The following is a 25458-nucleotide window of genomic DNA, read 5'->3' as shown; positions in this document are numbered from 1 at the left end:
ATTTATAGAATTTGACTTATGAAAATGTAAGTCCTGGAAAACCCTTGAAAACAGCCATATATATGAAAAGGTACTTGAAAAGTGCTTAAATTATTGAAAGACAGGTTTTTCCTGCATAGGGAATTATGAGGCGTCCGCCTCTGTCAAATTTCATGCCGCCTCCGGCTGTCGGCAAAACTCAGACAGGCAGTAACATGCTCAGATACACATTTTTCACTGGCAAGGTTCTGTTGCAGTTTTCGGGCCTGTGTCCATTCTCGAACCGCTCGATAGTGATGCACTGATTTAGGTTATATTCACAGATCTATGGGTCGAGCAGGCCAATGAATTGTCTGTGGATGAGAGCGAAATCAATTATTAGTGTGTTGATTTAAGTGAAGACACGGAACTCTCATTTCACAGTAAAATGCAATGAAACGTGCGTCACTCTTTACTTTTGATTTTCAACAAATTGATGTCCAGTTCGTGAAGGAATCATTCTTTTGAACCGGTTCTTTTTAGTGATCTGGTTGAAAAGTTCACCAAATTCGACTGAATCGTTCCAAACAGTTTGCTTTTAGAGCATTTCTCTTCAGGGAATACCAATCAAGGAAAATGGATCCCTAGACCACCTCAACGCTCATTTATAAAACACAAAGGAAAAACCCACATGAGATATTGCTTTATAGCTTAGCAGCTTTAACTAAAATTGTACATGCTTTTACAGAAATTATTCTGATGAGAGTGTTTTCCAACAATGATGTAGCCTAATGAAATGACAATTTAAGTTTGAAGGGAGTGAAACCTGTGTTTAGGCTAGTAATGAAATGTAATTTAGCCAAAAAATAACTTTTATTTCAAATAAATGTTCATTTAAAAGCAGTCAACTCCAGTTACCATATCATATTTTACATATCGTCCTGGTTAAGACTGAGAATTTGAACAATTGTAATGTGATGATCAGGTGCAGATATCTAATTTAAAGAATATCATGGGTTCGGGTGGTTAGCAAGTGAATGATTTATTGTTAACGGTGGATTCAAGTGATGTTAGAGCTCATCCACACATCTCAGGCGCACAAGTCCCCTTTAAAGTTCAGGTAAAAGTCAGTGCACAGACCTTTTCTTTGTTCATTTTGCACACTAAATATAGGTTGGAACTCTTAATTTAGAAAAAAAAAATCAGTTTGAATAAGGAAACAATATCTTTGTCAACATTTCAATAGTTAAAGTTAGCTGTCATTGTGCTGCACTTTATTCGTACCTTTTTGTTTTATTAGTTTATTTTTTACTTATCTCTAGTTTTTCTTTTGAAAGATAATAAAGATACTGTTTAATAGGGGAAATCTCTGATTTGAAAATCAAAAATGTAGTGCTTAAAGTCCATAAGTCCTAGAATTTTATTTTACAGTATCTGCAGGAACCCTGTATTAAAATGCGTTAAATGATTGCTTCCTTCTTCCCTGAACCTTTAACATTGTTTCATTGATGCCGAAGCCCACAAATACACTTTAATATCATAAATTAAACATACCCTTCATGGGGGACTGTCGCATAATAACATAATAAAACACAACATAAATAGTCCACGCATAAATCGCGTGGCCCTCTGTGGGATATGTTCTGGGATACACTTTTTCTTCTTCTATTCCTTCTAAAAAATAAAAATGTTTCCCAGTTTTCACGATAATATTACGCAGAACAAATGTTTTCAACATCGATAATAAGACATGTTTCTTGAGCACTAAAAAAAAGCATATTAGAATGATTTCTGAAGGATCATATGACACGGCTGCTATTATTATTGTGGAAGACCGCATGAAACAAATTATTATAGTGGAAATTATTAAATTGTAACTATTTTATAAAACCTTTTTAAAAACATTACAAATATTTCATAGTTAAAAATTCTTACAGACACAAAACTTTTAAATGGTAGCGTACCAGACTGTTGGGATATGTAGAATGCTGGAGAGGCGTTTGGTTAATGCAGTTTTCACAAAAAGAACCTAATTTGTGGTTTTTGCTAATTTTCAATAAACTGAACTTGCAGTGTCATTCTTTGTTTGAGCTGTGAGTGCACAAGCAGATCTCTGCAGCTTGTGTGATGAGTGTATATGAAGCTTTGTCTTGATGTCTCAGTTAGGAAAGAGTAGGTTCATTAAGTCAAGCTACTACAAAATATATATTGCTTAAAGACTAAATGGCTGCAAGGACTCACAAAACCCAGTTGAAAACAACATTTATTGACAGATTCGGTTTCATCCAACTGGCTGGGTTTTCCCACCTCTTGTTTTTTTACCCTTTTGTATTAGAAGCATTTAAAAAAAAAAAAAAAATGGAAGCATGAACTGAATATTGATCACTCTGTGTGCTCTCATCAACCGGGTATCGAACGGTGTTCCAGTGTGCTTCGAGGTGGTGTTTCTCTCTCTTGCTCTCTTTCTTTTTGTACCAGACACTTTTTTGCTTTGCTTCAGGCTTTGTGTCCTAGTAGTTCAGCTTCGATTTGTTGTAATTAAGTGTTTACCTGGAAAACAAGAGGTCAAGAACAGCCTTGAATGATGACCGTGCAGTGGCACGTCTTATTTCCTGTTTATGATTGCGGTTCTGACCCCCCAGGCATATGTCCTATGTACACTATTTTTTCTGACCCGTCTTGCAGTCATCAGTAACGTAGGAGTGTCTTTGCCTGCCTACTTGATGAAGTAACTCTCGACCCATTTTGTTTTCTAGTTGGGGATAAAGTGCCAGCAGATATCAGGATCACATCAATCAAATCCACCACCCTAAGAGTGGACCAGTCCATTCTCACAGGTACTGTGGACATCTGAGATAAACAGCGTTGCATTTCACTGCCCAGTTCCCAGTATTGCTTTATTTAAAACTTCCTGTGTGTTCCTTAGGTGAATCTGTGTCTGTTATCAAACACACTGATCCCGTGCCAGATCCCCGAGCTGTCAATCAAGACAAAAAGAATATGCTGTTTTCTGTAAGCAATTCACTTCCTTTTTTTGGAGAGAAACTTTTGTCTTATGTGCATATGATAAGCAGTATATTTACATATAAGCAATTTGTTACTTAATATTGTCTGCCTACTCATCGCATAGCATTTTTAGTCTTTTCATGGATTAAAGAAATATTGCTTTTTTCTTTCTTATTGTCTTTTTTTTCCTGGTTTGTCCTGTTTTTTGTATCTGATTTGGAGGATATCATTAGACTGTAGGATATAATAAGACTTAAGTGTTCTGTTCTTGCACTCAGTCTAAACATACTCTTCCTGTCTGCATTAATTTGCGGTCATTCAGATGCTCTAAGTAGGCATGTATTTGACCGCTCTCAATCCACTTAGATTGCGTTAACATCATCTGGGGGATAGGGAACACCTCAGGTGACGTTATTGGCCTAGTGAGTGATAGAATAACGTCAGAGTTAATGCAGTCTCCCTGTTTTCTTCTTTAGTCATTTAAAATAAACTGTATATGGCCTGTGTGCTTTTATAGTCCAGCTTTATGAATTTTCCAAAACACTGTGGTAATGAAAGATGATGTTTCCTAATAGGGTAAAATGTCCCTAATGACATTATAGCCAACTCCACACAAGTCAATGATTTTTCCAAGCTACGTTTTATAAAATTATATGAGACTGAGGAACTTCTGATGCTGCTGCTGTTGTTGTTTCCAAGTCTGCAAAATTGTAAATTTAGATTTGAAAGGTCTTTTTGGTGGCTTTGTTTAATTTTTTAGGTATATATATATGCTCATATATGCATGCTCTCATGTTTTCCAAAAGGGCACAAACATTGCTGCGGGTCGGGCCATCGGTGTTGTTGTCTCCACCGCTGTTTCCACTGAAATCGGTAAGATCCGTAACCAGATGGCGGCAACTGAGCAGGAGAAAACCCCGCTGCAGCAGAAGCTGGATGAGTTCGGCCAACAGCTCTCGAAGGTCATCTCCCTCATCTGCATCGCCGTCTGGGTCATTAACATCGGCCATTTCGCTGACCCGGTCCACGGCGGCTCGTGGATCCGAGGTGCCATCTATTACTTCAAGATAGCCGTGGCCTTGGCAGTGGCTGCTATCCCGGAGGGTCTTCCAGCTGTCATCACCACCTGCCTGGCACTGGGCACTCGCCGCATGGCCAAGAAAAACGCCATTGTTCGCTCGCTGCCCTCGGTGGAGACGCTGGGATGCACCTCTGTTATCTGCTCAGACAAGACGGGGACCCTGACGACCAACCAGATGTCTGTCTGCAGGGTGAGTGATGTTCGAACCAGACGCAGAGATGGTGTCTCATTTAGAATCAGAACTGATGTCTGAGGGCAGATCTTGATTTTATGTCTGGGTTGATGACAGCTTCGTTTTTCATTCTCAGTCTCATGTTGACATATGGTCCTATGTGAGCTTTTTTTCTTTTTATATATAACTTGGACAGCACAGATTTTGAACATCTTTTTTTTTTTATTTGTACATTCACAAGAAGTGATTTATTGTGCACTAGAACCAGAGCCAGAACGTATTTCAAACTGTCATGAAGCGAGGCATTGGAGGTCGCCCTAAAAATTGCATTTTATTTTCAGATTCATGATAGATTCACCTGAGAAATACCCCTTAAAAAAAAAAAAGTGTCCCTTGAGGCCAGAGTGCGTCATATGAATTCCCTTTGACCAGGTCTCGGGATTCTTTCTCACTGATTCCAGACCTGTGTGTGTGCACTTTTACTGTGGTTTTTGGAGCACTGACAGGTGGGTTTCACAGGCCTGGATACTGTAGTGGCATTTACCATGAGAGCAGGTCTTTGATGCCTTGCCAGGGCCTCTCATACGGAGATGAGTGATGCAACAGCAGCAGCTCTCTCTGGCTGCCATATGGAAGACCATAGAAACACACCAGACACAACATGAGAGAGGTGGAAGAACTAGACTGGTCAGATAGCAATCCAGTTGTTTAGAGACAGTAAACTTTTATACATTTATTTTTTATTATATTTTGTGTAGGTCAATAGCATATCTTATTGTTCATAGGCTGCTATACTGACAACAGTTCCTATCTTTTTTTCTTGTTCGAAAACCTGGTTTACTCAAATATACAGAACAATAAGAATTTAGAACAGAACAATTTATGTTTCATGCTGTCTTTTTTTTTTTTTTTTTTTTTACATAAATACATAAAGTAATACTTAAAGTAGTTAAATTGCCTTCTAAATAGCCAATTTTACATTGGTAGTTTCATATGAGTAGTTTTTAAATGTTGAATAAAATATACAAAGGAAACAACCAGTTTTTAAGCATTTGTATACCTATTATAATAAAGGAACCTGTTTATTTACACTGTGGCATCTGATGTACAAGCACGGATATAGACAACCTTATGATTATAATAGATTCTAGTTTCTGTAACATCACTCTGCTTGTTTAGCTTTAGTGAATCCAAAATAGTTCAAGGTTACGGGCGCGTTGTCTGAAAACCTAGGCAGCTGACTCGTTGCCTCGCTGCCTCATCAGACAATGACTCTGCAGGCAGCGTTTGTGCACGAAGGCACCTCACGGAACTAATTTCGGACAAACTTCTAAGGCAGTGTAACAGTTTAATGATCTACAGCTAAATAGAGAGAGCTTTGGTGAGAACTAAACACGTATTCAATTACTCCAGTAGTGATTTCTCGCTAGAAATGATATCAGAAATGTAATATGTTGGTAAAAAATGTACATGTACACGCAAACTGACCCGCAAACGCAACTTGTGAACTTCTCAACTGTCACTGAATGGAAAGCACAGGATTGTGGGATATCAAAGGCAGCGAAGGATACATGAATGATGCCTTCAAAAATCGATTAGATGAAGGTATCTCAGGAGACAGGAAGTAGAGCAAACATTAGATTCGGACGTAGCTCTATGCCTTCCTGTCTTTAAATGTGTCCTGCGAAGGCAGCATTTTCCAGGTTTCGGATGCAGCCAGGGTCTCCTTTGGGTTTATATCTGATTTTTTGAGAGAATGTAGGTAGATTTAAATGTAATCTTGATTATAACATTGCTTTGTTTGTTTTAGCCACTGGTGTGAGTTGGGTTAGGGCAGGACTACATGTTTGTCCAATGGCAGTCAGACGTTTGGGAAACCGTTGTTGTTTGCAGTTGTATTTTGTGCTGCTAATGGTGCAGAAAGTACACACACCTCCTTAAATCTTTTTGATCCAAGTCTTGATCTGGTTTACCCAATCACACCCATAGCCAATACCACTGAACTGTGAACTTGTTTTCCATGGAATGTATTCCCACTGTCATATCATTTTGCTCTGTAAAGAGAGAAAATCAAGCAACCATGTTTGTTTGCAAGACAGTGCCACCCTTTTTCAGGGTGTGTGTGTGACACAAAGTAACCTTACTCACAGCACAACCAAGAATGTATTCTGAGTGCTGAGTTTTAAGGTGTTGTGTCTCTATTTCAGTGCCATCACTTTTGCCTTGCCACTCTTGCCTAGGCTGCTCATGTTGTTACTGAAGTTTTCTACTGTCCCAAAGAAGGAGATTTCAAACATGTTACATCTATTAGTTACCACCATTCTGAGTTTTGAAGTGCTGGGCCGATATTTCTTCATAAGTGTCCCTTTTATGTTGTTGCTCCCAGAGAGTCAGGACATGTTAGAGTCATCCATGTTGAAGACATTCTGGGATACTCAAGGTGTATATGTTTGTGTTTTTACGCAATGGAAAATCTTAAACTTGTACAGACAGGTTGGAGGGGCATGATTGCAACATCTTTTACATTATATTCTCATACAGCTGCAGATGTGAATCCATCAAAACCTCTCAGCTAGATCCATTTACAGTCACACAAGACCTGGTTCTCGGTTAAAGCCATTATATGGTTGAAGTTCAGACTCACACACACACACTCACACTCACACATATGTTGTTTTTTTATAGTACCATTTTGTCCTTGCATATTTCATATTCATGTTACTTTAAGGAGAGAGCAGGAAAGGTTTGGAGAATGAATTCTTTGTTTTCTTTCCCCCATCTGTACCTCTCCACCCTTTTTATTCATTTATCAGCCCCCTTGCATCTCTCGCTTTTGGTTTTGTGACCTTTTGGATTTCAATTGGAAAATCATGATTGCGATATTGGAGTCACATCACTTTTTTTTGATACTGCACACATTGATATTAAAGCAGCCTTTAATATTTCCATTGTGAGCTCCTCCGTTGTTTTCAGTGTTTAAAAAGGAAGCCTATGTTATATATGCTATATTCCTTGTTGCAAAGCCCCACAGCACGTGTGAGCGTCCATCTGTGTGTGTCTGCCCGAAGTCACTCCTGTGTTTAACAGCAGGGTGTTCCCTCTGTTCAGAAGCTGCTTAATTCCCTGCAAGTGCCGGGAACCTTCCGGAAAAAGTCCCACTGCGCTGTGGTAAATATTTACTCACTCCGCGCCCTGATCCCAGACCTGCAACGATCAGAGCTCAAACATTAAGGGCGAGCACTTTAGTCAAACACCACGACATTCACTTTACCTGCTCTGCACTTCAACGGTGATGACTGTTTCCTGGACACAGATTAAATCTATTATCAGTCTAATGCATCCTTTTCAAGGGGATACTCAATTAAAACACTTTTTTAAATTAAGAAGGTACAGTACATCTGTATCTTGGAAACTAAAACGCCTTTCAGGCTTAAAGGTATGTAATAGACTTAAAATTCCAGCAGACCAAATTGTCAAAAAAAGCCAAATTATGCTTGCTTAATATTTTTGTTGAACCTGTAAAATATTTTTTTAAGGATACAAACCATATATATATTTTGTAACAATCAAAAAACGTTTAAAAAAGACATAACTTTAACCTGAATGCAGACAGACTCATGGGGACTTTAAATTGAGTTTCCCATGAGGAAATAAGCTTAGAAATTATATAGAAAGTTAGAATGAGTTTTTTTGAAAATATAAAAATGCAAAAAGTGTTGTGTGATGGGTAGGTTTAGGGGTGGGGTTAGTTTAAGGGGATAGAATATACATGTGTGTGTGTGTGTGTGTGTGTGTGTGTGTGTGTGTGTGTGTGTGTGTGTGTGTGTGTGTGTGTGTGTGTGTGTGTGTGTGTGTGTGTGTGTGAGAAAATAAATGAAAGGGGTCAATGAACTTCTTCATTAATCGAGGAACAGTTTTAAAGAAACCATGCTCCCAGAATGACTCATAGTGTGATGAAAGACTGCCTCTACATAAAAAAAATGCCTACCTCTACATCATTGCCTCTTTAGCCCCTCACACTGATTTGAGCATGTTATGTTGTAGTAAATTCGAGTGAGACACAAACACAGGATCACTCCAGCAACAAAACCATAGAGATGCCTCTCTTCAAGATGTTTTACAGTGCCAAGTTGTGGGAAAACAGTTTTTATATTTCCTTCCTTGTGATCCTAATGTCAAAAAATGTGGATGAACTGGATTAATTTTGACCCAGGCTTTTCATAAACTAAAACTAAAATATTATGCAGTGACGACTATATTAGATCAGACTAGACACGTGCCGATTTTCGATAATGCGATTTATCACGATAATGAATATGCACGATATTGTTATCGTGGACACTTTAAAATATCGTAAATAATAATTTATTAACAATTAATACTTTTTTTATAATGCACCCAAGAATACTTTGCCCATCATCCGTATAAATGCTCAATACCGCTGTATTCTGCGTCAAAGATTTACTTCCAACTCTTGAATGTGATACGCCCATTAAAAGTGTAAAACAACAAGAGACAAAATAGCCAATTACTTCTAAATTAGCATGTTTTTTTGATGTAAAAGTCTTGCTAAAATTATAAGTGGACCTCAGAGGACATTATAAATTATATATGATAAAAAAATATTTGAATACTTTAAAACATTCAATGAATGCTAAATAAACTCCATTCACTTTTTGATAAAGCTGTAAATATATGTAGATAAGTATTTATGAATTTGTAAAGGCAACTTTCATTTGCATTTTTTTGTATATGGTATTTTTCAACAGCCTCTAGCCGCTCTTGTCAGCACGATTACAGTGTTGAGGGCAGGCTGAAGGCTGATTGTGACTTACTGTAGATCACACATTACAGCTACATTCTGGCTTTTCCTGCTTTTAATCGTGCAGGCTGGACTTTGTGTCTGATAGTCTCTTTTTTTTTCTTTTTTTTCATCCTCTTCCCATCATACCGTGGTCTTCCGCATCTCACCCAGCAAGGGATTCCTGTCTGCCATCCTTCATTTCCCTCATATTTTTAGTGTGGCCATTTTTATGCCGCTCACGTTCTTCCTTGCGTCTGCTCCCACTGCAGCGTGATCCGAGAATGCCAAAGGAAGCAGAGTCACAGGGACGTGTTTAGGAAGCCTAATGCAGCCTATTCACTCTAACGTACTGTGTTGGACACTGTTTGTTGTACTAGGTGCCTTTTGTGTTAAATTATTCCTTATTTTGATTCTCCATTTCCGTTCATATTAGACATTGCCAAATTTCATGCATGTTTCTAATACATAGTACGTTCACAGGAAAAAGAGAAAAAAACATAGATTTAAAAAAATAGTAGACAAATCTTTCAAACTGACTAGGGCTGTGTGATATTGAAGAAAAATGTGATATCTTGTTAAATAATGCAATATTCTAAATGCGATACGATATTGCAATTAGTGTGTAAAATCTATTTAAATTATATGTAAAAAAACGATTTAAAAACTGAGAATGAAATCATTTGTGTTTTACATTCTTTCTGGGAAAAGAAAGCATCGCTACAACTTCTGAAAGTGACCAGCAGTGTTGTAAAAAATAAAATCACAAAGTCACAAATTGTTCACGTGTGTGTGTGTGTGTGTGTGTGTGTGTGTGTGTGTGTGTGTGTGTGTGTGTGTGTGTGTGTGTGTGTGTGTGTGTGTGTGTGTGTGTGTGTGTGTGTGTGTGTGTGTGTGTGTGTGTGTCAAACAGTGCGAGACTGCAAGTTATTTTTTTTCGCAAATTATTGCATTTAATAACTCTTTTTAACGTCAAACAAGTCACATAAGTAACAGTAACGTTCCCAGTCTATTCTCTGCCCAATGTGTGACCTAAAACTTACACTTTTCACCGTGCTGATGTAGCTTATTAAAATCATTCAGATATTGCGAGCCATTGCGATATGCATATTGCAATATGTACATTTGTGATAATTTCGATATATATTGCACAGCCCGAAAACTGACTTTCAATTTAGAAGCAGAGTTAAATGTGTTTTTGTGTGTTGCAATGTTATTTTTATTTTTTTTAACCAACTCTCATACTTCACTGAGGGGAACAGGCAGTGAAGCAGTGACAACATTCATCACCTAAAGAGTTCCTCTAAAGAAAAGGGAGAAAAGATATTTCACATGCAAGACAGAATCCCAAATGGATTCAGCCTCCTGTGCCTCTAAAAGCATTATGCTGAGAGGCTTATTAAAGGGACGGACAAGATGCTTATCCTGGGCTTGGAATTAGCGCTGTGTTGTTCGTGATCACCTAAGCCAATCATCTCACTGTGTGCCTTTTGAAGGCCAGACATCATCCAAGTGTCACCGTCACTAATGCGGAAGTCACTTTGGCTAAATCAGGAGGAAATACGGGTGCCTAAAATCCTTTTCCACTCCTGTGAAACGCATACACTATACGCATGCAAACACACAAACACAATCTTATCAGAGGCTCATCATTGCATATCACTACATGCTACCCTGTTCCCTGGTATCTGTTGCTATGACAACATATAGCAACACAGTTCCATGTCTGCCAAGTTACGGGATGGCTGTTGGTCTTTTTGGTGCAGATCTGATTTATAAATGACTGTAAACAAACAATGCAGGCTAGCAACAACCCTCATCGTGATGTTCTTCCTTTAGATTATTTTGTGCTACTGATGCGTCACTGCTACTTGTTGGTACATGGGGAATTTGTTTAAATATGCTAAAATGTGTCAACCATTATTGTTGCATAGTGGGGGGTTATGGTTAATGTGATGTCTACATACTACTGTTCAAAAAATTTGGCTCAGGAAGTGTTTTTATTTTAGTTTAGTTTTTTTTAAAGAAGTATTCACTATGCAGGCATTAAATTGATTGAAAGTAACATTTATGTTACAGAAGATTTGTTTTTCAAATAACAATGCTTTTCAATTCTTTTGAACTTGATATTCTTTAAACTGTAGAGACAAGTGAATGTTTCCACACAAAAAAATAAAAAAATGAAGCAGCACAACTGTTTTCCATAATGCGTAGAATAGTGGTCATTAGTTAACTACTTTAGTTAACATGAACTAATAATGAACTGCACTTATAAAGCATTTATTTATCTTTGTTAACGTTAAATGCACTATGAACTAACATGAACAAACCATGAACAGCTGTATTTTTATTAATTCGTGTTAAACACGTACTGCTCATAGTTAGTTCATGTTAGTTAATACAATAACTAATGTAAACTAATGACCAGTATTCTAAAGTGTTACCCTGTTTTTAACATTGATAATAATAATAAATGTTTCTTGAAAATTATTTCTGAAGGATCATGTGACTCTGAATACTGCAATAATGACTGCTAAAAATTCAGCTTTGCCATCATCAATAAAATACAATTTACTATATATCAAAATAGCAAAACATGATTTTATACTTATAAATATTACCTAATAATATTTCATAATATTACTGTTTTACCGAATAAATGCAGCTTTAGTGAGCATAAAAGAAATCTTACCCCACCCATTGATTAGGTAATAAGATAAAAAATACTGCAGAAATTAAATTAATACTTTTTGCACAAAATATACATTTCATTTACTCATTTTATTAAAACATTTTTGGAAAAGCATGTGAGGCAAAATCTATTCTGCATACTGGATTGAAATAGTGTGTTAAAGCTGCACTATGTAACTCTTCCAATTCAAAACAAAGGCGTAGTTTGATGACTCCAAGTTTGAGCTCAGAATCTTGGGACATGTGGTCTTCACCTCACAGCCATTGGAAAAGAATCGGGATAGGACTCGGGTTGAAATCAAGTTCATGGATGTGGTTATTAACGTTACTATAGTATGAAGAAGTGCAGGACCGAGTGTTGAAGGAGCTGAGCGAGGCTACTGGAGCGATTGTTACGCAACACACGACTCGCGAGGACTCATATTTTATTATGACGGGACACCGTCGCCGGTGCCATTTCCGCTTTTACGGTCATGAGTATGAGGTAACGCAGCTCTGTTTATCATATTAGATACATTTAAGTGAGTTTAAAATGATGTTATGACGTTACTCTGTGCGTTCGCTCAGCAACTGCGGTGACACTTGTTGCACACTGCTAAGAGTAAAGCGCTTCTGCCAAATAAACTGAGGGTAACGCAGATGTGATGCAATTGACAGGCGACTCCCTCAGATGTCCCGGGTCCTTGATTAAAATAGCAATTTTCTCATAATTTACAAATAGTTGGAAACATTTGGGATATAGAAAGAACTCAACTGAACAAAATATATAACACAGGTGGTTTTTGGATATTTTACTGCAAACATACTACATAGTGCACCTTTAAACTATTCAAAGAATGATAAAATGAAGTAAAGTCAATATACATGGAGAGTATGCGGTTTAACCAGATGAATAGTGGTTATTTGAATTCTGTTGAAGTTTCTGTGGAGAAACTGGGTTGACCTGCAGGCCTATAGATACCTTAAAGTGACATTACAACCAAACAGAGATTTTTCATTAAATGAACCTGCCAGAGCCAAGCATTCCGATGTGAAGGAGGACATGTGATAGTGAGCAGGCAACTGGGTCTAATTTACTTCCCTTTCCTCCTCTTGCCTAGTTGAAAATGTCTGCTTGCATGGTGCTTGACTGTGGAAATCGAGCAGCACAGGTTCCTGTGTAGTTAAAGACCAGAGAAGCAGACCACAAAAAAATGTATGTTCTTCAGAAAAGAGAACCTGCTGCTTTTGTAACTTGTGGTTAGAATCTGCTGGCTCACTGTACCAACAATTAAAAAACGGCGATCACATGCTATAATTTTCCCAAAAATACCCATCTAATAATGATTTGCTCTTTAATGTTAGCTTTATAAAGTAAAAAGTACCCGCGCACGAATGCAGAGAAATTGCACCGTGTACCAGACTACCAGAAGCAGTTATGATAATTTGGTCATTACCTAATAAAGGCATCTTTTTTGCCTGAGAAGACTGTTCTTTCCTGCAGAGCAAGCTAACTCAATAATCCGTTTATTTTAAGGGCTTAGGGGCATGATCCAGCCTCTGATTGCTGCTGCCTGCCGCTCACTTTGTGCTTTCCACAATTAAGTTTTGTGTATGCGTGTCCGTTTCAAACAGGAAGCAGGAGTACTGTGGAGCTCTGAAAGTTTTACAACTTAGTTGCTTCATTAATTCTTTAATCAGACACATTTAATTGAGTCTTGCTGTGAGTGAAGCCCCGCCAAGAGAGGATGTTTTTCCCTCTGCGTGTTTGTACACGTGTACATGCTTGAGATGACCTTCCTTTCAAGTAACTTACCCATACACGGCTGCTTGGCAAGTGTTGTTTTAGCGACGTCTAAGTTTAGATGCTTCATTATGGAGCAGAGTGCTGCATATTTTGATAAGACCCTACTTCTGGTAGCTGTGTGTGTATGTTTTAGCGTCCGTGCGACTTGAGCTCGACCGCAGTGGCTTTTAATCATGATAAAACCCATTTCAGCAAGTCCACCTACCGCATAATCAACATTTACGACACCTCGTAAGATCAAGATTCATTTTTATCCGTTCTCCGCATGCACCTTCATTTCAGACCTGTCATCCGAACACAATGGTGGGCTCTGCGATCAATGGCGTTCGCCAAATTGGCTTTATGAGTTCCATTCCACCGTCCACCTGTTTCATCTGCCCCTACGCCCACATACTGGAGGAAGGGGTTGGTGAGAAAATAAGATCTCTGTTCTCTGCCTAAACTCGCCCAGGGCTGCTGACTCGTTTCAGTGTGATGAATGTCACGGCAAAGACTCCATGTCAAAAAATAAAATAAAATAGAGCATTGCATTATGGGTTTGGCTGTTTGTTAGGCTGAACTCATCTTCACCTCTCATGTCGTTTAGCTTTCTTAAACACTTTTGTGGTGTTTATTCCAAAAATCAAACACTTTATTTGCTTCAGTCATGCAGTAGAATTTGGCCTTGGTTGTGAACACAAAACAGCACAATACAGTACAACACCTGGGGTTAATTATGACAAAACTGGACAAATCTCAGCCGAAACATGGGCAAAGTTTTTGTTTGCTTTTTTCACTTCGTCTGTTTTCATTTGGTCCGGTGAAAGCAGACATTTCAGTAGGAGGCAGTCGGTTTTTTTTTTTGTAGTCCGTGTTGTCTGTTGGCAGTTGTGTGGAGTGTTTCGGGTTCAGACAGGGAAGAGCTCATGCCAGGCCACTAAACACAGGAACCTACCCTCTACCAGTGCAGTATGACATCAGTGCTCTGCCTCTGATTGGACGGGGATGAGGGAAACCCCAGAGCTGATTGGGTGGAGTCACGACTGTCTGTTGGTGGTTGTTTTTTCTCTCTCTACTCTTCTTCTCTTTTTTTTTTTTTTTTTTTTTTATAAAGCAATTGGGGTTTGTAACTATTTTCAGACGCCTTGGAGAACTTTCTTGTTCTTATTTAAGCCATGTTTTCTTAGGCACAGTTGCGGGGTTTGTTTTTCCCAACTTATTTAATTACAAGAACCACTTTAAATGGTAAACTTGGAAGCACTAGAACTTCATGTGGCAGGATTTCCTCATGGAAAACCTGGGAATATTAGCTTATTTTAAAATAGTAATTTCCTAGCCTGCAAATGTTTTGGAAATTAATAAATCATGAAAGTCATTAAAGTTTCTTTAGTGAACAGAGTTTAGTTACAAGGCTTAACAAAAAGATAATTTTTCTGCAAGCCTATTTGTCCAGTAGTATATATTTGTGCATATGTGTGTGTGTGTGTGTGTGTGTGTGTGTGTGTGTGTGTGTGTGTGTGTGTGTGTGTGTGTGTGTGTGTGTGTGTGTGTGTGTGTGTGTGTGTGTGTATATATGTATATGTATGTATGTATGTATGTATGTATATATATATATATATATATATATATATATATATATATATATATATATATATATATATATATATATATATATATATATATATATATATATATATATATATATATAATCTTATAAAAGGCATAATCATTATATTTTTGTTACAATAAATGCAGTCTTGGTGAGCATCAGAGAAATCACTGACCCTCAAACTCTGAATAGTATTGTATATATTTAGAAAATGTTTAATTTACTTTATAAAACAAATGTATTAATGTATAATGTTTTGTTTTGACATTTTCTGCGTGCAATTTTCAGAAATAAAAATACTAATCCAGTAATCATGAACAACTGGAAAAAAGCTATAAAAATGAATTGCCCTAAAGAACTTGTAACCCTGTTGTGCAGTGTGTTTCCTTAATCTGCGTGTTTCTCATGCTGTCTCTCTCCCTCTCTCACTTCTGTCTCTCTTAGATGTTTGTGGTTAATAAGGCTGATGACACCAGCTGCTCCCTGCATGAGTTCACCATCACCGGCTCAACCTATGCTCCGGAGGGACAAGTGTAAGCCACACACAAACACACTCAGATCCCTTGATCCTTCCCAAAACATCTTGGCATTTTTACCTCCTCCAAATAATCTAATGCTTATTCTGGATACTTAGTTTGTATTTGCATCCCTTCATCTTTCAATAACTGTCTCGCCCTTAGGCTGAAGGCTGACAAACCAGTGCAGAGTGGAGAATATGATGGTCTGGTGGAACTGGCTACTATCTGCTCCCTGTGCAATGACTCTTCGCTGGACTATAATGAGGTCAGCGTTGTTTGTGTGTGTGGATATTCTCCTGCGTCCAAGCCTCGGATGCCATATTTACCCTTCTGAGTTTAACAACAAAAAAAAAAAAAAGTCTCATTCAGTTTTTTTAAATGTCTGTCCTCCTCTCATTTCTGAAGTGTTGACCATTCACCCTGTGCTCTTTGGGGACAGGCAGCTTTTTAATTTGCTTGTTTTGTGCATTTGACTTGTATTTCTCACCTCTGAGCCATTGCCATGGTATCGTGGTTACTGTTGTGTAATATCATAGCATTTTCCGTGGTTGTCAGGTAGGGTAAAGGATAGCGCAAGTTAGGACAAGCTGAAGATTTTTAAACCGTGCTTTGTTGCTGAAGGCACCTAATCTAATGTAATAATACGTTATACGATAATACATTAAATCAGTCTTATTACTGTATTCTGACCATGTTTTTATTGGGATAAATAATCACTAGCTGAATAAATGACATGTTTCACTACCACATAACCCTGGTTCCTGGAATAATGCAAATGTTTCAGGACGGAGTTGACCACCATCCATAGAGTGAACTGTCAATCTAATAAAGCATTATAGATGTTAACACAGAAGCCATGTGTTTGAATGATGAGTAACAATTTTAGGCTAGTTTTTTCATAGAACACACTGTTTAGGTGTGTTACAAAACCTGGAAAATATCATATAATAAAAAAAGAGAGATTTACAATCTTAGAAAGGTAATGAAAATAAATAAATGTAATTACCTGTTTAAAAATATAGCACGTTTTTGGAAATTAGTAAGATCAAAAACACAAATTTGAATCTGGTGAAATGCTCAATACTAAAGACATTAGTGCATTACAATATATAACAATATTGGTTCAAAGTAAAATCCACTACACTAATTCAATTATTTTTACATTTACATACGCTATCATTCAAAAGTTTGGATGATACATTTTGGATGATACTTTCCATTTCGAGTAATTGCTGTTCTGTTAAACTTTGTTCATCAAAGAATCCTAATCAAAAGGATGGTTTCCACAAAAATATTAAGCAGCACAACTGTTGATAATAAGAAATCTTTCTCGAGCAGCAAATCCTTTTATTTAGAATGATTTCTGAAGAATCATGTGAGACTTAAGACTGGAGAAATGATGCTGAAAATTCAGCTTTGCCGTCACAAGAATTTAGTTACATTTCAAAATAGGTTTAAAAATGAAAATGGTTATTTTAAATAGTAATTATATTCCACTTATTTCAAAAACATTAAAATATCTTAGTTTTGAACTCAAGTGTACATGCATTTTCTAAATTTATCTGAGAAATTGATTTACATTGAATGTATACACTTTAACACTACCTTAGTATACACTTTAAGGATCCCCTAGATTGGGGATACTTTGTTGAGTCTGATGTAGATGTTCAGATGTAGCAGTGTGGTCCATTGTTTTCATGTGGCATTTAAAGTGCACAGTAACAATTACTTCTGAAGTGAGTGCATGACTCTAAGCATATGTTTTAAATGATTATGCAAGGGCTGTATATTTCATGTTGTTTGTGCTGATAGGAAACTGAATGGTTACACACTTTTGTGCTTATGGTGCCCTACAGGCTAAAGGAGTGTACGAGAAAGTGGGCGAGGCCACGGAAACTGCGCTCACGACGCTGGTTGAGAAGATGAACGTGTTTAAAACAGACCTCTCTGGACTCAGCAAAGTGGACCGAGCGTCAGCATGCAACTTGGTATGAAGGGAGCCATGGGGTGCACCAGGATATGAGACAGACAGCAATAAAAGAGAAAATAATGGGCTGGTTGGTGATGAAAAACAATAAATAGAGGGATAGATAGTTGAAGCTTCAGAAGAAATATTAGAGCTCATAAAGTTTGGCCAGTGATGCAAGACAGGATATTTAAAAGAAATGAAGGTGTGTGTTGGTGTGTGTCGGTGTGTGTCTGTCTGTCTGTCTGTCTGTCTATCTGTCTGTCTGTGTGTGAGTCTGTCTTTGTCTGTGTGTCTGTGTATGTCTGTCTGTTTGCGTGTGTGTCTCTGTGTGTCACGTGTGTGTGTGTGGCTGGGTCTCTGTGTCTCTCTCTCTCTCTCTCTCTCTCTCTCTCTCTCTCTCTCTCTCTCTCTCTCTCTCTCTCTCTCTCGCTCTCTCTCTCTCTCTCTCTCTCGCTCTCTCTCTCTCTCTCTCTCTCTCTCTCTCTCTCTCTCTCTCTCTCTCTCTCTCTCTCTCTGTGTGTGTGTGTCGTTGTGTCTGCGTGTGTGTGTATACATTTCTCTTACATATTGACAAAATGATTGTGACTATGTCCCTGTCTAACAAACAAGCACTTGTTAATACACATTGTGATTGGTGCCAGTATGATGTAAACGAATTCTGGGACAAAGCAAAAACATTGGAACAGTGGGTTAGTCTTGACCCCCCTTTTTCCCTAGGGGAATTGTTTTTCTCTGAAAGAATGAATGACCAGAACCGCTTTCTTTATTCCGCTGACCCCTGAATCCTTCTCCAAAAAAAGTAACTTAGTCGCACAGACTCCCAGAGGCAAAGCATAATATTTAGATAACCAGGCCAATGTATGAAGAGGTTATCTAAACTTTCCACTCTGATCCAAAGCTTCACTGCCCTATGGAAACGAAAACGAGACATTTCTTCTGTCTGTGCATATTGGGGGTAAACTTTCAAAGATGTCAGATGTGTAGATGTTTTTTAATTTTTTTTTATAAAGCTATTGAGGATAGGGAACACAGGAAACCTGCTGAGGGATGACGTCATCTCATATGTCCTCAGATAAGCTGGAAACAAGAGACACTAGTTTTCTCTTACACATTCATGCCTTATCTAAACATCTGTAGATCATCAGATCCCAATATAAAACAGAGCCAGAGACAGAGCAAGATGTACTGTAGGTAGGTCAGTGTAAATGCCTCTATTCTCATGTGATGGAGATGGTTTCCACCTAGTGGCAAAATGGTGCCGTCGCATCACTGAATGTTTTACTTGCATTTATTTATTTATTTATTTATTTATATTCAAAAGTGAATACATAACAGGAAATTATGATCAGTGTGATCAGTGTTTTTTTGTTTTTTTGTTTTTTGTGCTAAATATATATTTTAAGCTAAAAGATATGTACACTCACATTCAATGTTTGGGGTGAGTAAGATGTAAATTTAAAGAAATTAATAATTATATTCAGCAAGAAAACAGTGACAGTAAAACATGAATACAAAAATATTTCTATTTCAAACAAATGCTGTTCTTTTTAACTTTATTCATTAAGTAATCTGTTAAAATGTAACACATTTTCTGCAAAAAAAACCAAATCCGAATATTAGAATGATTTCAGGAAGATTACGTGACACTGAGAACTAGATTAATGACTACTGAATATCCAGCTTTTCCATCACAGGAATAAATTAAAATATTTTCAAATAAAAAAAAAAATTATTTTGAATTTTACTAATATTTCACAATATTACTGTTTACTGTATTTTTGTATTAAATAAATGCAGCTTTGGTGAGCATAAGAAATGTGTTTTAAATGCATGAAAATATCTTACCAACCCCAAAAACCTTTGAATATTATTTTCATTAAATGTTAAGCCTTACCCTAACCTTTTTTTTTTTTTTTTAAATGAAAAGTTATATGCAGGGATGCCTTAATGTTAAACCTGCGGTCAGTCTGAATGACTAACCTCTAACTATCACCTGCATGAGTATCAAGGCTCAAACATATTTAGAAATTTTGAGCTGCTGCTGTAATCTTTCACACTTGATGTGATATTGATTGAAGTCTAAACAGATTTTGAGAAAACTACTGCAGTTTCAGTCTGTGATTTACTCTGTATGAGACTCCTCTCCAACCACCTGGGCTTGAATGCTAACTACAAAGTCATGTCTGAAGGCAACCTTACAAAACAACTGAGAATGACATCTTACCCAACACACACGCACACTGGCAGCAAAGAGTGTTTCATTTTTGTGTAATGTAACATCCCTCGTTCTCTCTCTATCTCTTTCTCTTTCTTTCTTTCTTTCTCCCTCCTAGATAATCAGAAAACTAATGCAGAAAAAATTCACACTGGAGTTTTCCAGAGACAGGAAGTCCATGTCTGTGTACTGCACTCCTAATGGCTCAAACTCTCAAAGCAAGATGTTTGTCAAGGTATTGCTAACTTAAACACACATCCAAAAGCATTGGCAGTGTTGGGGTAAAAGTAATGTGTTACAATATTGTGTCACTGCCTAAAAAGTACAATTGTGTTAGTTACTTTTTATAGAAAGTATTGTTACATTATTTTGTGTTACTTTTTCTCATCTTGGCTTGTGTTGCTTTTTTTTTGCACAAAGGGCTATATTTTAACAATCTGAGGGCATGGTTTGAAGTGCGTGTCCGAATCTACTTTTGCTAGTTTAATGATAGAAAAAAAACAGTCTGAGTGCTAGGCGCATGGTCCAAAAGTGCCTTTCCTCTTAAAGGCCCACTGAAATCAAAAGGTGTTTAGCTTTTAGTAGCCTTAAAGTTATGAATAAGCTGGTATGTTCCAAAACAATGACACAATTTGCACTTAGGAAATATAAGCATTCATAATTTACAGTCTCTCACTTCCATTAAAACGAATCTCAGATTTTGATGACATTATAGCAGACTTCACTTTCTCATCAAATCTTCTGTCCAATCAAAATGCTCTCTAGAATCTAAAGCCCGCCCCCTACGCTGCTGAAGCTGCAGCTGAAATCGGTCAGTTGTTAACACATACTACTACTTTCTACATGGTGAAAGGCACATAGCACACTATATATGTGATAGGAAACAATTTAGTGTAAATATGCTTTTATTTGATGCGAATTAAGTCTGTTTTCATGTTAGTTTCATGCACCGCAGCAGAACACACACACCAACGGCTCTGGTCTAAATTTAGACTACAGACACGAGAGCGCAGCGCGGATCATATTCGCGAGTCGGCGCAGACAACAAAAAATATCGTCCCATTTGAATTCTGCACAAAATGAGGCTTTTCAAAGTGATATGGAGGAGATTTTGATGATAAACAGTGTTAGAGGAAACTGGCTTCACCAAACAGAAAGGTCCGCTCTAGTCAAACTGTGATGATATTAACGAAACGCTATACGCTGTTTCAAAAAAGGGGAGGAGCTGCTAACAGCTGGAGCCGTTTCAGGGGAAATTACGTCAACACATTGAATAATGTGGCGCGTTCCAAAGCACTTCAGTGGGCCTTTAAAGAGTCATGGATGTGTTTTGGGCATAACATGCAATGAACCAATCAGAGTCTCATCTCCCATTCCCTTTCCCAGTTGCGCTTGCACCATGGCGGATTCGTTATTTACATGGCGGAATTTGCGAGCGGAAAGAATGAACAATTCTCCAGAGAGGAATCCTTATATTTTGAATATTTTAAAATGTTTGTGTGCTGCTGTGGATCCCTGTGTGTGTAATAAGCAGAGTGTACGTTTGTTGTGCACCCGCCTATTGGTACGTTACTAACGTGCCCTTTAAATAACTTTTAAAAAACGTGGTCACAGCTGCTTTTAGTTAACGCGCCAACAATGCACCTGAACACGCCTTGTTTTCAGACCAGCACGCCCATGGGCGAGCAGATGGGCTCAATTGCATTTACTATTTACATAAGTAACCTGATTATAGACCTTGCATTACCCCCAACACTGAACATTGGATATTCATGTAAACTTTTCTATGTGCATCACACCTTGTTCTCCTATTATTTTTTCCCTTATGTAGGGTGCTCCAGAGAGTGTGATTGACCGTTGTCAGTTTGTGCGTGTTGGTAAAGAACGTGTCCCGTTGACCATGGCCGTGAAGGAGGGGCTGATGAGTACTATTAGAGACTGGGGGTCAGGCAGGGACACACTGCGCTGCTTGGCTTTGGCCACGCGAGATGCTCCCCCTTCTGATGACAAAATGGACCTGGAAAACTCTGCCAAGTTCTCAGATTATGAGGTGAGAGAGTTTGGATGTTGTGTAGAATCTTTATGAACATCTGTGCACTTGATTGTTTACCACAATAGTTTTAGCAGTTATGTTTTTTTAAAACTAATTTCGCTATGTATGCAATGTACAGTGACCCCAAAAAGCAAAACTTAAGTCATTGCGTTATATAGCAAAACATCAAGAGCTTTATTTTAGAGCAGGATAACACAAGAACACAAATATAATTTGAGAATTTGCTGTTTAAAATGTCTATATTAAATCATTATTAAAGGGTTAGTTCACCCAAAAATGAAAACCCTGTCATGAATTACTTACCCTCGTGTCATTCGTCACCCGTGAGATCTTTGTATATCTTCGGAACACAAATGAAGATATTTATGATGAAATCCCATGGCTCAGACAGGCTTTCGTTGACACCAATGTCATTTCCTCTCTCAAGACCCATAAAAGGCCCTAAAGACATCATTACAAAGACCATCTCACTACAGTGGCTCTACAATCATTTTATGAAGCGACGAGAACCATTTTTGTGCACAAAAAAAAACTAAACTTAGTGATGGGCCGATTTCAAAACAAAGCTTAGAATGGTTATGAATGAGCGTATCGGTTCATGATTCGGATCCCGTGTCAAACTGCTGAAATCACTGACTTTGGTGATCCGAATTATGAATCGAGACACTGATTCATAACAGTTCGAAGCTTTATTTTGAAATCAGCCCATCACTATACAAGTCATTATTTAGTTGCTGTTTTTTTGCGCACAAAAACTATTCTCGTGGAATGACATTGGTGTTAATGGAGGCCTTTCTGAGCCATCTGATTTCAACACAAATATGATGGTGTCATGAGGGTTAGTAATTAATGACAGAATTTTAATTTTTGGGTGAACTAACCCTTTAATTAGGTAATAATTTTGCATGTGGATTAAGTCCCCAAGTCCATTCTCATGCCACTGTACATGTAAATGTATATGTCTGGGATTACATGCAAATTTTGTTCTTCTATTTAGTCAAATCTCACCTTCGTTGGCTGTGTGGGGATGTTGGATCCGCCCAGAAAGGAGGTGATTGGCTCAGTGAAGCTGTGCAGTAAGGCCGGTATACGTGTCATCATGATCACTGGGGACAACAAGGGCACCGCCGTGGCTATATGCAGACGGATCGGCATTTTCAACGAGGATGAAGACGTGGAAGGAAGAGCCTACACGGGTAGAGAGTTTGATGACCTGACCCCGGAGGCCCAGCGAGAGGCGGTGAAAAGGGCACGGTGCTTCGCCCGTGTCGAGCCTGCACACAAGTCAAAGATCGTTGCTTATCTGCAGTCCTTTGATGAGATCACAGCGATGGTGAGAAATAGTGGTTAGTGGCTGGTTGCACAAAAGTTGAAAAACTAAAAGAGGGTCAGAAATAAACATTTGCCCACCACATATGAGAGTAAAGTCAGTTGGCTACTTTATTAGGAGCTACAACATATTTTAAATAATCTCACCCTTCCTGCTGTAAGTTCACTACACTATACGTTTTCTCAATTCTCCCACCATTAGCAGGTGTGGATGAAAGTTAAGCCCTGCACTTTTTTTAATTGAGAACAGTCATGGGATTATTAGGCATTACCTTTACATTTAATATTAATATTAAAGTATAATCTAATTGCTGTACATTTGGTTTGAGTAAAATAGAATAAGCTTCATTACCACCGCCACTGAATAACTAAAAACAGCATGATGTGATCATAGTTGTCACAGTTGGGCTGTTAATTTGTTTGAAGGTGGCAATTATACAGTGGGAGAGCTGGGATCATATGAAGGATAAGGTCTCCGATTCTACTCTCCAGTCTCTTAGCAATAATGTAATATGCCGCAGCATCTACATCTCTCTGAGAAAGACAGCCTTGTCGGTTATGCTGATTTTCCCTGTTGGAGTTATGAAAGCATGTCAGTGCTCTTCCTGTTCACACGCTGTCGCCTCCAGCTCTGTTGTATGCATGTGTCTGTCTGTCGTTTGGGGACTTGAGGTACTTCCCAGACATCAGTGTGCATGATTTTCAGAAGAACAAAACAAAGATTTCCTCATTATCTTCTCGACTTCTCGACTTTAATCCCCAGCCTATAATATACTTTTACCTAAAAGTGACTATAATTCATCGTTTAAACATTAGTTCTTTCATAAGCTCAATGTGGATTGAATCCTTACTTTAATCCACAGTTTTAAACTGATATACTTTAAATTGCCCCTTTGATAAGCTCCACTCCCTCTCAGTTACTGTTGCCATCTCAGAGAAGCTTTACAGGACATACCACACACCATTTTTTATGTGTTTATTATGTGGTTAAAATGTAGGGAATAGTATTTGTATGTTTTTTGGAATGAAGTGTAGCATTGCAAACATTTTCATCTATTTTTCTTTAAATAGTTAAATGACATGTAACATGATTACCAGAGGTTGCCAGAATAATAATCTTACACGGTGTGTTAATAGGCCAGAGGAGAACGGGCACCCCGACTGAGTCTGGTTTCTCCCAAGGTTTATTTTTCTCCATCACGCCCCGATGGAGTTTTGGTTCCTTGCCACTGTCGCCTTTGGCTTGGCTTGCTCAGTTGGGGACACTAAAAATATGATTAAAGTTATTCAACTTATTATACAAATAAAATGTATGAATTAGGTCTTATTTAATTCTATAAACTATAATACTGATCTGCCAACATCGTCGTTATATGATAAATTAAAATAAGCTGATAACATCACTGTTTTCTCCAGTACGACTGTACAGCCAAATCTAATTTTGTCGCAATATTATCCTGTTTGACACTGTGAAGCTGCTTTGACACAATCATGATTGTAAAAGCGCTATAGAAATAAAGTTGATTGATTGATTGATTGATTAGTTCATAAATGAAATGCTTCGTTCAAAATTACACTATCGTTCAAAAGTTTGGGGTTGGTTAAAATGTTTAATGTTTTTGAACAGGAAAAAAAGTCTATAATGCTCACCATCATTGCATTTGATCAGAAATACAGTAAAAACAATAATGTAGTGAAATATTCGATTTTTCTATGTGAATATATTGTAAAATATAATTTATTCCTATGATGGCACAGCGAAATTTTCAGCATCATTACTCCAGTCTTCAGTGTCACATGATTCTTCAGAAATCATTCTAATATGATTTGGTGCTAAAGAAACATTTCTTCTCATTCTTTTTATTCTCATTCTTATTCTTCTTATTATTTAATGGGATAGTTCACCCAAAAATGGAATTTCTGTTATCATTTAAGTTCCAAACCTGTATGAGTTTCTTTGTTCTGCTGAACACAAAAAAAGAATGTTTGTGACCAAGCAGAGAGAGCAACCATTGACTACCATAGTATGTTTTCCCTACTATGGTAGTCAATGGTTGCTCTCTCTGCTTGGTCACAAACATTCTTCAACATATCTTTTTTTGTGTGTTCAGCAGAACAAAGAAGGAAGATTTTTGAAGAATTGTAAGTTCAAAAGCATTTAGGAATAGGAAGTTAAACAGCATTTATTTTAATTTTATATAAGTCTTTAATTTTGTTAATATTTTTGCTGTTACTTTGGATTAATTTAATATAATCATTCAGGAAATGATGGCTGGCATCATTTTACCATT

The 25458-nt window shown here is 37.6% G+C and overlaps 1 protein-coding gene across 2 annotated transcripts in view; it reads left to right on the top strand.

The window, feature by feature from the left end:
• Positions 1 to 25458, top strand: part of atp2a3 (ATPase sarcoplasmic/endoplasmic reticulum Ca2+ transporting 3) — an 88271-nt gene that overhangs the window by 49953 nt on the left and 12860 nt on the right. For both annotated transcript variants that reach the window (XM_067438781.1, XM_067438782.1), the window contains exons 6-14: positions 2715 to 2795; positions 2885 to 2970; positions 3771 to 4235; positions 15528 to 15616; positions 15764 to 15866; positions 17458 to 17589; positions 19904 to 20020; positions 21617 to 21835; positions 22836 to 23171. In XM_067438781.1, the coding sequence (XP_067294882.1) occupies positions 2715 to 2795; positions 2885 to 2970; positions 3771 to 4235; positions 15528 to 15616; positions 15764 to 15866; positions 17458 to 17589; positions 19904 to 20020; positions 21617 to 21835; positions 22836 to 23171 (1628 nt within the window). The remainder of the gene's footprint in view (positions 1 to 2714; positions 2796 to 2884; positions 2971 to 3770; positions 4236 to 15527; positions 15617 to 15763; positions 15867 to 17457; positions 17590 to 19903; positions 20021 to 21616; positions 21836 to 22835; positions 23172 to 25458) is intronic.

This window comes from Pseudorasbora parva, chromosome 3, assembly GCF_024679245.1.
Source record: "Pseudorasbora parva isolate DD20220531a chromosome 3, ASM2467924v1, whole genome shotgun sequence".
Lineage (NCBI taxonomy): Eukaryota > Metazoa > Chordata > Actinopteri > Cypriniformes > Gobionidae > Pseudorasbora > Pseudorasbora parva.
This window is presented reverse-complemented; position numbering and strand designations above follow the sequence as displayed.